At 42.2% G+C, this 14,169-nt stretch overlaps 2 protein-coding genes across 6 annotated transcripts in view; one reads left to right on the top strand and one right to left on the bottom strand.

The window, feature by feature from the left end:
• The window catches only part of TRAPPC12 (trafficking protein particle complex subunit 12), a 651,202-nt gene that overhangs the window by 74,293 nt on the left and 562,740 nt on the right, over positions 1–14,169 (bottom strand). The gene's annotated exons all lie outside the window — the stretch shown is intronic.
• Positions 1–14,169, top strand: part of EIPR1 (EARP complex and GARP complex interacting protein 1) — a 55,191-nt gene that overhangs the window by 21,231 nt on the left and 19,791 nt on the right. For all 4 annotated transcript variants that reach the window (XM_080999268.1, XM_080999267.1, XM_080999270.1 and 1 more), the window contains exon 4: positions 9,516–9,672. In XM_080999268.1, the coding sequence (XP_080855394.1) occupies positions 9,516–9,672 (157 nt within the window). The remainder of the gene's footprint in view (positions 1–9,515; positions 9,673–14,169) is intronic.

Genomic DNA, 14,169 nt, shown 5'->3' with positions numbered 1-14,169 from the left:
CGAAAAATTCGCAAGACGAAAAAACTTGCAGAACGAATTAATTTCGTCTTGCGAGGCACCACTGTACAAGGTTGAACCAACTTCCAGGCTTTCTGCCATATAAACACAAGAGTTCTAAAGTTGGGCTCTCAAGTAAATTGACCATTATTCAAGCACATAATTTAATGAATTCTTTACTATTTTCTTTTTAACTAGATCAGTCACACTTAACTGTCTAAACTTTAACCATGAACACACTTTTCTCAAATTTTTGCTTCGTACCGCATGCACTGGCAAGGAGTCTTGGAGCTGCATGTTACACAATAAGTTCACCCACACTACATTGAGATAAAGTTTATTTCCAATAATATTTAAAACGCTCTGTTACTGCTTTCCTTTCCACATCAACATAATCCACTTGAAGCACTCTCTGAAAATTACAACCTGTTCCTCTTGCACAGACATCCCTTCTCCACATCCCTGTTGCCTTCACACACAGACATTTCCTATCAGAACCAATCAAGAGATCCCTGGTTCTTTAGTCAAACAGATAGCTTTCATTCTTCTGTCTGGCATCATAAAATCACAGAATGGTAGAGCTGCAAGGGGCCCCTCAGGGCTATCCAGTCCCAACTTTCTGCAGTGCAGGGAATGTCAACCAAAGCATTCATGACAAATGTCCATTTCTTGTTCAAGAAGCCTCTACTAAAAACCTGCAATAAAGCAGTGCCCACAATTGCTTGGGCTCCTCAAAATACAGACAGCAGAGTAAAGTATTCAGTCTGTGGCACAACAGTTGGGGGGAATTTATCCTTCTAGCGTTGTAAGATCTGCTTCTTTGCAGTTGTGAGAGGGTTCTTGTGTTGCCCACTAGTGAACTCCACAGGATCAGAGAGTAGCTCACCGTTATATGGGCTTCCTTAAACCTTAAAGCAATATTTAGTAACCAATTGGGACAGGACGCGTGTGGCGCTGTGGTCTAAACCACTGAGCCTAGGGCTTGCCGATTGGAAGGTTGGCGGTTTGAATCCCCGCGATGGGGTGAGCTCCCGTTGCTCGGTCCCTGTTCCTGCCAACCTAGCAGTTCGAAAGCACGTCAAAGTGCAGGTAGATAAATAGGTACCGCTCTGGCGGGAAGGTAAAAGGCGTTTCCATGTGCTGCTCTGGTTCACCAGAAGTGGCTTAGTCATGCTGGCCACATGACCCGGAAGCTGTACGCCGGCTCCCTCGGCCAATAAAGCGAGATGAGTGCGCAGCCCCAGAGTCATCCACGACTGGACCTTACGGTCAGGGGTACCTTTACCTTTACCTATATAGCCTCTGCTCCAAAACAAGTGCAGTCTTACCTTGAATCCTGAACGCCCTGGAGCTCGGACGTTTTGGCTCCTGAACGCCGCAAACCTGGAAGTGAGTGTTCTAGTTTGCGAGCGTTCTTTTGGAACCTGAATGTCCAGCAGCTAATCAGAAGCCGCAATTTGGTTTCTGAACGTTTTGGAAGTCGAACGGACTATCGGAACGTATTCCATTGACTTCCAAGGTACGACTGTAGTTGCAGGACATGCCCTAATCCATGTGTGGATCTGCACTGCATTGCCAAGCTAGCACTAGATGTAGCCATGTGAGTTCAAAAAGGGTGGAGAGGAGTCCAGAAGAACAATTTCTGTTGGGTCAAGTGTTCAGTGGTACCTCGGGTTAAGTACTTAATTCGTTCCGGAGGCCCGTTCTTAACCTGAAACTGTTCGTAACCTGAAGCACCACTTTAGCTAATGGGGCCTCCTGCTGCTGCCGCGCTGCCGGAGCACGATTTCTGTTCTCATCCTGAAGCAAAGTTCTTAACCCGAGGTACTATTTCTTGGTTAGTGGAGTCTGTAACCTGAAGCATCTGTAACCCGAGGTACCACTGTAATTTGAAATCCAAAGAAACACTTGTAATAGTCTGCCATTGGTGCACGTGTATTGGGACTTCCTGACATCTGCTTTTAATACTGATACTCTGTATACGCCTTATCTTGAAATGCATGAAAGATTGACGAGTGTGTTCCTAAGTGTGTGAAGAGTGCATTTCCCTCGCCATTGAGTAGCTGGAGAATCTTGATGCCTCAGCAGTGAGAGAAAATATACTGATTTGCAGGGAAGGAATATATTGATCTGCAGGGACTACTGCAAATGGTTTCATATTATGAAAGTGCTATATGAATACTAAGAATTTCTACTGAGTATAAGTTATACTGTCTATCAACCAAGCAGTGATGTATTTTAAAATTATCTTCACACCCTACTTTGGGAGTAAGTTCAGTGGCCCCTGAACTTGTTGGTTTCAAAAAAAAAGGATGCATTTTGGACCTTAATGATGGCAAGCCAGAACCAAAAGGTAGCAAGGTGGTAAAGTTGTCTTTCAAAAGTGCTATACCTTTGGAGCTCCCTCCTATTCAAACAGGCAAAGTGTGTTTCATCTCCATTAATAAGAATGATAAATCCTTCTGTTTTGTCAGTGGCAAAAAAAAATGAGGCATCTAAGACTAGCTGCTTGCTCCTGTCATACAGGGAACATTAATGGGCACCAGCTGGGCTGCAGCTATAGCTGCTACGCGACTTTAACTTTGCACAGCGAGAGCTGCTGCGGCAATGGTGCAGAAGTACCTCCTGTGCAGATTTAGAAGTACACTTCAATTGTGGTTCCCAGGGCAACAGAGTAATGGCAGCCAGCTGGCTTTGTACCACCTGAGCGCATCAAAGAGCAAGTCCTGTCAGCCACTGAAGCCTTGGCTCAGCGAGCTCCAGCGTGGATTTCTGCAGACAGCAGCTTTGGCTGGAGTTAAAAACACTTGGGAATGCAATTAAAGGATGACCAACGTATTTTTTGTTCATTTTACCCATAGGTACATAAGTCTCTTTACAAGAACTCATAGCAATCTTCTGTTCTCACACAGATGTGACACATGTTTGATGCATTCTCCTTCTAGACTCTGTTTTTTCCTTCCTCTTTTTTTATAAAGAAATAGAACTGCAGAAATCTGAAATGCCTACAGTCTTTTATATTGTGTTGTTTCAAACACAACAGATAAAGTACCACAGTACAAAACGATTTCCAGCCATCCAACCTTCACAGAAATGCAAATATGTATGTATGTAAATCACATTGGAAACCAAATCCCATACCTCATAGAGACCATTCCTTGAAAAGAGATGAAATCTCCTTTATATTGGAAAAGGGAAGAAATTGATTATAGTGGTACCTCAGGTTAAGTACTTAATTCGTTCTGGAGGTCCGTACTTAACCTGAAACTGTTCTTAACCTGAAGCACCACTTTAGCTAGTGAGGCCTCCTGCTTCTGCCGCGTCTCCGGAGCCCAATTTCTGTTCTCATCCTGAAGCAAAGTTCTTAACCTGAAGCAATATTTCTGGGTTAGCGGATTCTGTAACCTGAAGCGTATGTAACCTGAAGCGTATGTAACCTGAGGTACCACTGTATTGGCTGTGGGAAGGCAAACGGAGTATAACTCAAAATTTCCCTTTTCCACAATAGTATTCAAATAACCTAATAAAGCTTAGAAAGGTTCTAGTGGCACAAATACCAGCCATGTACTCTGCAGTTCAAGGTGCCGGTCTGTACGACAGTTGTCTTTATCACAAGTTGAACAAAATCTGCATTAAAAGATATGCATCATCATCCCTCATGTGATCCAAACCAGGGTCTGGCTGGATCCAGAAGTCAACAACCTTCCACAGGGTGCTTTGACAAGTGGCTGGGATCATATGATGTCATGGCAGCCGTAGCATAAAGTTTCAAAGGAAGACTCTTTTCTTTGTAGTTTCAGCTTGAATTCTTTTTGAATTCTGCCTTGAAATTTCCCACACTTGATGTCATATGACATCAGGCATGGGAAAGGCGGGTGCTGTTTAGCAGTCCGGCAGACCAACCTCAAAGACCTACCACTGATCTAAACCATAGAACTGTTTTCTCACCCTGAGTTGAACACCATTGGTATAAAATATTTGGACTGTGTTGCTCATAGATTGTATTTTTAATCAAAAGGGCTAAAAGTGGCAGCTGTAATATGCACAAATTGAAATAATTTTGAACGTCTTACAAATAGATATACCACACAGGTACCTATGTAATTTGCAAATCTATTAAATGATCTGTACACATGCCTTCAGCTAACTGTCCTGCAGCTGTAGAAAAGACGAACAAAAATGAAATCATGGGGCAGATTCATCTACTCCATCCCAGTAGCAAAGGCCAGGGCATGGTTGGGAGAATCTCTAGAACAGAGCTTGGGCGGCAGGGGCAGGGGGCGGGTTGTCATTCAACTGAGCAAGCATAAATGCTTGCACTGACAGAACGTTCTCCTTAGCGCTACATTGAATTCCACCCTATATGTTGTTTTCTAAGCAAGTTAAGCAATTGTCAGTACATCAGCTGGAGTTTCAGTGACTTGGCCAGATTGATATGTGCCGACTTCTGTATATTGAGCATTTCGTTGCTGCAGTTCTGAGTGCTTACCTGTAAAAGGAGTGAGTAATAAGAAGGAAGTGTGAGGATTTAATCGTCCCCTTAAACTTCAGATTTGTAAGTGACAAAAAATAACGGGTTCATCTCTGTAATGGGCAATGAAAATACGTTATGAGCTTCTTAGGAGTTGTAGAACTGCTTGGTTTCTAAAACTCCCAAGGATTGGTAACAGGCAACTCCTTCAAAGGGTAGATTATGGCATGCATGAGAGAGCATTCAGTAACGTATGTTGCCAACAAGATGTCAGTGTGTTTAATCATTTTGGTTTGAAGAATATAACAGATGGCACCAAAGTTGTGGTTACATTAGGTGAGTGTGGGTGTTAGTAAGGGTGGTTTAATGCTTAAAAACACACAAAAACTTTGATTTGCTTCATATCTTCTCTCAAGGACCCAGGCCTATCTAGGAGTGCCAATGAATATAATTTTGGAGGGGGGCAGGTAATCTCCACCCTGCAAAATCGATCACATGACACCATTTGAATGGCAATGCCCATCAACTTTGGGGAGGCCCAGCCCCTCAAATACTTTATTAGGGGGGTCAAAGGGACCTCGCTAGGAGTTGGTTTCTATCTGCCCATCTCTCCCAACTGATTAAAGGCCACTCAATTACTTAGGTCTATCAGTTCTTCTGGAAAGTGCTGCAGAGAAGATTAAAATAAAACCTTGTGTAGCCAAGTTAACTCTCCTGGCAACATTGTGGATACCAATTTATGTTAAGTGTGGCAAAGCTAGAAAACTGTCCTAGGAAATGTATAGGCCTGGGCCATCTAAAGTTAGTTTCGACACATTCCCATTGAAATTACTAGAGCAAGTTTAGTCTTGACTAACTTAAAAGCATATTACTTTCAGTGGCACTGAGGACTTTCTGAATGCATTCTCTACTGGTATTGTTTGAGGAAAAGGTTCTAGAAAGAGTGACTTCTGAATTTCAAAGGATAACAAATATTATGGGGCTAAATGTATAGGGACAATAATACAAAGAGCTATTTAAGTACACCCAAAAACTTGGTCAAGCCCAGTTGAATTTTGGTTTCTTTCTTTCTTTCTTTCTTTCTTTCTTTCTTTCTGGATTCTAGTAGGCCTGTCGTTTGATTTTTCTGGGGTATTCCATTCCCCCTAAAAGTTAGTTAGCATTCCATGCCAACTGAGCACCCCTAGGTCTTATTGGACTGTATGGGGGAACCTGAAAAACACTGAAAAAATCAGAGCATTCCACAAGATGGAAATTCAGAAAAACGTGTGAAGAATGCCTCCAAAAACAGCAACATAGGCTCAGACCAGAAAATAAGCTCCTAATGTATTTTGGGCACACAGACGGGACAGAGATGCATCATATCACAGCCTCTCAGTGGAGAGGGAGGACTGCTTGCTAGACTCCAAGGAATGTCAGCCAGGTTTGCAAGATGTGAAAACCTGATACCTTCCTACTCAACAGACTGTCTTGTGCCTGCAAATATGCACGGTCTTGATATAATTAGCAGCTATTGTACTCTGAAAGTGAGAGATCTGTCTAGCCAGTCTCCAATTAGTCCCCCCCCCTTTTTTAAAGGGGGGCAGTCTTCAGTGTTTCCAAACCTTAGCTTGGCCTGTAGTGATAGCAAAGAAACAAAAAATTGGTCAGTTTATTACATTTGCACGGAATCTTGTTTTCCCAACACACTGGTCATTCCTAGGCCAGGTACAGAGTTCTGAGGGGGAATGTGCCACAGGGCAGGACCCTGCGGGTGGAGTCCAGTTGGTACCCTTGCACTCAGAAACGGGCCTTTGTTCCAGTGGGTGCCTTCACTAATGGAAGAGGAGGGGGAGTGGTTTTTTGCCCATTTCCCTTGCCACCTTCCACCATCTTCTGGAGAGTCCCTCATCTGCAGAGTTGATTTTGGAGGGTGCTGGGTGGAATGGCGAAAAACCACCTCTTCTTCCCATTAGCAGAATTGTCTGTTGGATTTCTCTTTTGGGAGCACATGGGCACTAACTGGACTCTTAACCTAGGACAGGTTTCTTAATGGGGTTAGAAAAACACTATGGCAGTATTTTGTTACTACATTATACAGTCATACCTCGGGTTCAAGTCGTTTCAGGTTAAGCCTTTTCGGGTTGCACTCTGTGGTGACCCGGAAGTAACGGAGCGCGTTACTTATGGGTTTCGCCGCTCACGCATGCGCAGACCCTCAAAATGACGTCACGCGCATGCGCGGAAGCAGTGAACTGCGACCCGCGGACGCGGGTTGCATTCACTTCAGGATGCGAATGGGGCTCCAGAACGGATCCTGTTTGCATCCAGTGGTACCACTGTATATTTTTGTGACTTTATATTGTAAACTGCTCTGTGATCCTTGGATGAAGGGATATATGGAAAATAAGTTAGTTAGTTAGTAGTGGTAGCTCAATTCCACCCAATGTTAGTGATCTGCTGACAGAAATCTACCCTGGGTCTTATCTGCCAGTGTATAATAATAGCCAAAGGATCTAAACCACGTTTAAGCCAAGAAATCTGTTAGTCAATATGCTTGTACCATACAATAGCAGATAATATTTATTCATGTTTCCCTCTTGAACTAGGTAATAAGGAAATGTTTGTCTGAAACTGAAGTAGTTAATTTTGTAACAAAGAAGCAGGTATACGTACTTAGCAACCTTAGACTTCAGTGTTGTTTTACCTACGTTGTTAGATAAGTACATTTAGTATTCTGATTCTGCAAAATTAAATGGCGCTTATTTCTGTCAATCTTCTGCATCCCCCTCTCCTTAGTTTTCCACATTATGATACAGGGATGCTTCTGTGCATTCTCTGTCATAGGGATGGGGAACCTGTGGCTTTCCAGATGTTGTTGTACTATAACTCCCATCATCTTTGACCATTGTTGGTGCTCCCAACAACCTTTGGAAGGCCACATACTCCCCTAATATGCACTCTTTTGCAGAGAACCTCAATGGATTATTGGTTTCGCTTACATTCAGGTGGATAGAGTAGCTCAACCAATAAGATTGGACTTCCATATTGTAGAGATTCCATTTTGGCCACTGGAGTTCATTGGAGAGCCTTGAGTAATGCACTGTCGTCGTCCCTGCCTTAACCTACCTCATAGGGTTGTTGTAAAAAATAATGTTATAAAACATTTGTATGTTAATGCTACTACTTTCAGTGCCTAATACAGGTTCTGTGTTTAAGCAGATTTCTTAGCCTATATCCACATTCTAGGCTCATGTTTAGAAGTAGGTTCTAAAACTGCATTTTACATTTATTGTAAAATCAGTCCTGATATTTGTCTTTCCTGATTTTGCCTTGCTAATTATTATACGAACTATTGAGTTAAGCCTAATAGTTCAGAACATTTGTATCTGGAGAGTTTATTGTCTTCCTTCACTAATGACAATTAGGCATTGTTGTTTTTTATGCCCTTCACCAAATGTGGGGTTTTGCGTGTTGAGCCGCTCATTCCTTGCAGCTTTCACTAGGTTTTCTCCTCTATCCTTGCATAGCCTTTTGTTAAGCATTAACTATTTATTGAAAATTTTCCGTGTTTCAATGTGTACATGCCTGCTGATTGCAGAATAACTTGTGGTGCTGCAAAAGTATACCCAACACTAAACAGCAGAAGCCAAACAATCAGGGGGAATGAATAAATAAATAAATACAAAGGGGGAAAAAAATACATATGAACGTAGTAAACACATTGTCATTGTACAATTGTATAACCTTTTGAAATCTGGCTTAGGGAGTGTTTGAAACATTGCTAGATCAGGATGGTAATAAATTTGTCACTGATTCTGCAACGGTATAAATTTAGCATGGATGATATAGGGCAGGCATAGGCAAACTCAGCCCTCCAGATGTTTTGGGACTACAACTCCCATCATCCCTGACCACTGGTCCTGTTAGCTAGGGATGATGGGAGTTGTAGTCCCAAAACATCTGGAGGGCTGAGTTTGCCTATGCCTGATTTAGGGATTGGAAACCAGAACTGGCGATACTTGTATTCATGTGACTATATTGGGGGATATTCCATGTTAATCATATATGGAGTGATAATTATAAATGGAGTCATACTTGGAGGACACCCTCTGACTTAGTTGGATATCGCTCATTGTTCTTGGGGTTGGTCAGTTTCATTTATTCAATGTGGTGTGCAAGAGCTTTCCGCAACTTCCATGAAGCAGGAGCTTTTTTGGGATTACCTCCAATACCCATTACACTACAGATGGGGAACCTGTGGCCTGCCGTATGATTTTGGATTACAACTAACATCACCTGACTATTGGCTATGCAGACTGGGGCTGACGGGAGGTGGAGTCTAGCAACACCTGGAGAGTCAAAAGTGCCACAGAGCAACAAGGGTCTTTGAGCACTTGTAAGCATGTCAGTAGTTTTCCATTCTGTGCATTCCTGGAAATTCTGGAACTGGCAACAGCCTTGGGTTTGAAATGTTTTGGGGAGCCAATAAACCAGGGACTCAGAGATTGGATTGTTCAGACTTTCTGCTGAAAGGACTGAAGCAGGCGCTCTCTGAAAGTATGGGGCTTTAAAAATGTCGTTCTCTGCAGAGGAGGTGATTTAGTGCCACACATGCAAATTAAAGGCAACCCAGCAAAGCCAGAGAGGGAGACCTTAAAAACTGTGCCTGCATTAAGGTGAAAAATGGTACTCTTAGCAACGGCTCGCTGTAATTTCCAATATTAATTGAAATGGACATATGGGAAGCAGCCCTGGAAAACTACTTCTGAGGCGGGTTGCGGTATCCACTGGATGTTTGGCTTTAAAATGTGAGAAATCTGAGTTAAATCTATGCTAATTATGGGCTCTGTGTTAAACTGCTTGCTTCCTTTGTAACCCATCATTTTGCCTGTGTGCCATATCGTCAGAATAAAGTTCAGTAGGATTATTTAAATATTTTAAATGGCAGATGTGCTGTGACTCGCCTATGGTTATGAAAATACTGATGAACCATATTCCAGAAAGCCTTTCCCCCCCCTCCATCTCCCCATACTGTGATCTGTTGACATTATCCTCTGTTCCTTAGCTTCAGACAGTAAAGTCATGACATGTGCGGCTGTTTGGAGGATGCCGAAGGAATTGGAATCAGGCAGTCATGAATCCCCTGATGATTCATCAAGCAACGCTCAAACCCTGGAGCTACTCTGTCACCTTGACAACACGGCCCATGGCAATATGGCCGGGTAGGATTCTGCATATTTTATACTGTCAGGAAGGGGGGGGGGGATGTGAAGGATAGACCTATTCTGTTCAATGCAGGTTTATAGTAAGTTTGGGGTTTGCACATTTTAAATATACATACTTCTGAGAAATCATACATACTGACTTCTTCTGGGGCTTTCTGTGTGTGGGGGGGGGGGGGAGATTTATTCCAAACAGCATCAGGGATTAAAAGCATTAGTCCTGCAAACTCAACATTGGTGCAACTATCTTTCTGCAGTTCTGCTGTGCCTTTCCTTTTGTACATGTCTATATGTTCATCTGCACACCAACTAATGCTAGCCGTTCAGCCACATTCTCTATAACTTGGAAATTCTGTTTTGATCTTTGTTTGGGTTCTAACTTTCTCTCCTATGTTTGGTCTACCCTGAAGTTGAAATTTTATTTTATTGTGCACTTCTATCGCAAAAAAAGTAGATGCTTTCCTATCAAGAACTGATAGCGGAGTATTATCAAAAAAAGCTTTTCACATTTCCTTCTAATTATTTAATGATGACTGATGTGTGTTTACAGCGTTATTGATGAAAATCCCCACCCCCTTTATATGTTTGTGTACTGGTAAGATAGGACTGTTAAGACACCGTAACCAAATTTTGCATGCCGGTTCCTGAGATCAAGGATCAGGTTTTCATCTATGTTTGGATACAGCTGGGTCCTATTTTGAATGAAGATGGTGGATGGAACATTTCAAAAGTGCACTGGTTTGGGGGGTTTCTTAAAACTCCCAAACAACACCAGGCTGCTAGTATTTAAAAATGTAGCTTTAAGTACAGTCGTACCTTGGACCTCGAACGCCTTGGTTCTCGAACAAATCGGCTCCTGAACAATCAAAACCCAGAAGTGAGTGTTCTGGTTTTCAAACGGAAGCCCAATGTCCAGCGTGGCTTCCGATTGGCTGCAGGAGCTTCCTGCAGTCAATCAGAAGCTGTGCTTTGGTTTCCGAACATTTTGGAAGTCAAACGGACTTCTGGAACGGATTCTGTTCGACTTCCGAGGTACAACTACATACATATATAAGGTATTGCTCTTCAGAGTGTTTCCAGTAGTACATATTGCTGGGTTTTTTCTTGAGAGTCTTGTTCCACCAGTTGACCAGTCCATCACAAAAGTGGTTATCCAGTTGTCTGCTTCCTTGCACTGGTATAGCATTATCTTTACTACATGGGCTATCTCCTAGACTCTTACGATCCTGTCTTCTAATGTGGGAGTGCCCATTTCCCCCAAATAGGTATGTGTTTGAGGGAAGGGGGGGGGCTGTTGGTTTGTTTTTGTTTTATTATGTATTTTGTGTTCTCATTTTGTATTTTTATGTTGCGAACCACCCTGTGGTCTTTGGATGAAGGACAGTATATCAATTTAATAAATAGAATAAGATAACAGTGGCTGTTAACAAGTGTATTACCAGTTCCATAGCAACAGATAAGACCAAGTCTGTAACATTTCCAAACAATATGACCAGTGGGTCACCACATCCTGTTATATTTCCCTTGTTTACATCAGCTTTGTTACTACACACACACACACACACACACACACACTGGTACCTCTAGTTACAAACTTAATTAGTTCCGGAGGTCCATTCTTAACCTTAAACTGTTCTTAACTAGAGGTGTGCTTTTGCTAATGGAGCCTCTTGCTGCCGCTGCACTGCCAGCACACGATTTCCGTTCTCATCCTGGGGCAAAGTTCTCAGCTCGAGGTACCTCTTCCAGGTTAGCGGAGTTTGTAACCTGAAGCGTTTGTAACCTGAGGCGTTGTTGTTATGAATGAAAATAAATTTCAGTAAAAAAGATGCAGCAACAATGGTCTTGTGGTACCACAAACACTGACAAACTTACTGTGACATAAGCTTTGCCAGATGCCCATTTTCTGACCCATGAAAGCTTACACTGTTTGCCAATCTTCAGGGTGCCATGGAAGTCTTAATCTGTTGCAGCAAAATCAACAAGCGCTGCTGCTTTCTGCTGTTCCAGCCTGTTGAGTGGGCACGTAGCCTTGGCTTTATCTTTGCCGCTTTTCTCTGCTTGCTTCACCATACCCCTCTCTTTCTCCACTTTCTCTGCTGTTTCCTATGTGTCCCAATTTCAGATTGTAAGCTCCTAGGAACAGCGACCTGTCCTCTTGCATTCTGTAAAGTGTCAGGCACATTGTGTTACCCTTTCAAATATGGGGTGCATATGCTCACAGAATAAATGAAAGATCTGGACCTGTATCAGGCTTTCAGATAAATGTTCATTGTGTTTTAGGTAGACATCGACCCGAAATGCTTCTTGTCAATATGTCCATGTCCCACATGTGGAACCTAAAGAATTAGAGCTAACAAAGTTATCTCAGTCCCTGAATATTTAACACAACATAGAGGGAAACGCCATAAATTTGTGCTAATAGGTTTTTTCTGTTTAGGAAGGTGTATCATTCTGGTACTCTATGCACAATCAGAAGCCGTCTGCTGAATAGACCAACAGCAACACGCACACACACATTGGGAGAGAGGGAGAATTGTGAAACATTGTCACATGAACCTAAAACCACATTTCAATATGGCTAGTTCTAACCAGGGACCACAATTCAAATACGTTGTTCCTTTTAGGCAAGTTACCACCACCTCCCTACTCCTGCCTCCGCCACCTGCTCTGCCACTGCTGCACACCCTGCCACACCCACTGCTGGCAGAGAAGTGCCACTGCCATCAGCACTGATTTTTGGCAAGATCGTGCTGATTTGGGGCGAGATTTCACCCAAAAACTCATTAGGTATTGTGCGCTATGCAAGCTCTTGTATGATTTCAGGCGAAATCTTGCCCCAAATCAACACTTCTGGCGGCACATCTCTGCCACTGGTGGAGGCAGTGGGGCACCTTTGGGCATGATGTTTGTTGGGTTTCTGCCGCCTGAAGCAGCTGCCTTACCATGCCTAACAGCTGGTTAGGCTCTGCTTGGCTGTAACATTTCTGCAGCAAGAGCAGGTAATTGACACATCTTCAACCATTAGTTAAAGTAAAAAGTTTTCTCAGCTTGATGCAGGCTTTAAAAGTTTTTGAAACATGGTTAGGAGCAAGGAGCTTGCTGAAGATTAAAACAAAAAACATGAACCTTTCATGATAAGAGGTTAAAAATCAGCCTGTTTGGGGCACTATGCTTCTTTTTAAACAAAATTGTCACTTGGCTGCCAGCAGTTCATAGCGTGCATTGCAGATTTTGGTCTTCACGATTACAGTACCGTAATTTACAAGAACTGGAGACTGGTATAAGGGAATTATTTTATTTAAGGGGGGGGGGAGAGAACGGTAACCTTCATTTTCACCATAAATCCTGAAGGATTGCTACAATCGCATCTATAAAAGAGTGAGCTATGAGATCCAATAAAATGAATTAGTAATGAAATAAAAATGCCCATCTCACAAGGACCGATTGAATACTGTTAGATGTTCTCAAGGTGTGTTCATTGAGTTATACTTCTTTCTAATTAGCACCCTTTCTGTCAGGTTACTAACACCTTCTTACAGCTCATTGAAAATCAGAAATGCCAGTGATAATGTTCACTTTCTGAAAACTTTAAAGATATCTTAATGTAAGTGAAAGGCAGTAGAATTAGCGCCCATAGAAATGGCTTTTGAAAAAGGATTCCAATATTGGTAAATCATTAGAGCAAAATCTTTTTTACCATTCTTACCATACTTGGACCCTAACACTGCAATCGTATGCATGTTTGCTCAGAACTAAGTCCTACTGAGTTTAGTAGGACTTCCTTTCAGTTAATTGTGTATAGAATTGCAGCCTAAATTCCAGACAATTTGAAAATATATTTCTAGATGTTTAGCTCACCTTCCAGTGGTGATATCAAACAAACCCTGTCATGGATTGGAAACAAAAATACTTGTTTTCATATGCATAATATCGCTGAGCAAGGGATCACACTTCTTCAATAGGTGTTAAGCAATTGTAAATGGAAACATATGCGAAAGATATTTTCTAAGTGCTCAGGAAGAAGCTTGATGCTTAAAGTGGGTAGTCACTGACCTAAATAGTTCATAAAATAGTTCCCTCTCTCATTTTCTTGAAGCTCTCTTCCTCATTTGGGTGCCACTGCTTTGCTTGTCTCTCTCAACTCTTTTTTAAAACAGTATAGGGTTGTGAATATATAAATCAGCAGTCTTTAAAAAAAATAGGCCAGGAATCAGATGTCTAACACAAATCCCTTGAGTGTTTTTTGTTACTTTGCATTGCCAATGAATATAACAGTTTCTTTTCTTGAGATGAAACTAAGGCAGCAAGCTCTTAATTATTCAGAGACTCTTTCCCCTTCAAATCATAAAATTGTAGCGTTGGAATGGACCCGCGAGGGTCATCTAGTTCAACCCCCTGCAATGCGGAAATCTCAAACTGAAGCATCCATGACAGATGACCATCCAACCTCTGGAAGGAGAGTTCACCACCTCCCAATGGAGACCATTCCACTTT

This window comes from Podarcis pityusensis (assembly GCF_964106645.2).
Source record: "Podarcis pityusensis genome assembly, chromosome: 3".
Lineage (NCBI taxonomy): Eukaryota > Metazoa > Chordata > Lepidosauria > Squamata > Lacertidae > Podarcis > Podarcis pityusensis.
Note: the sequence above shows the minus strand (reverse complement) of the source record. Positions and strands in the feature narration are given on the sequence as shown.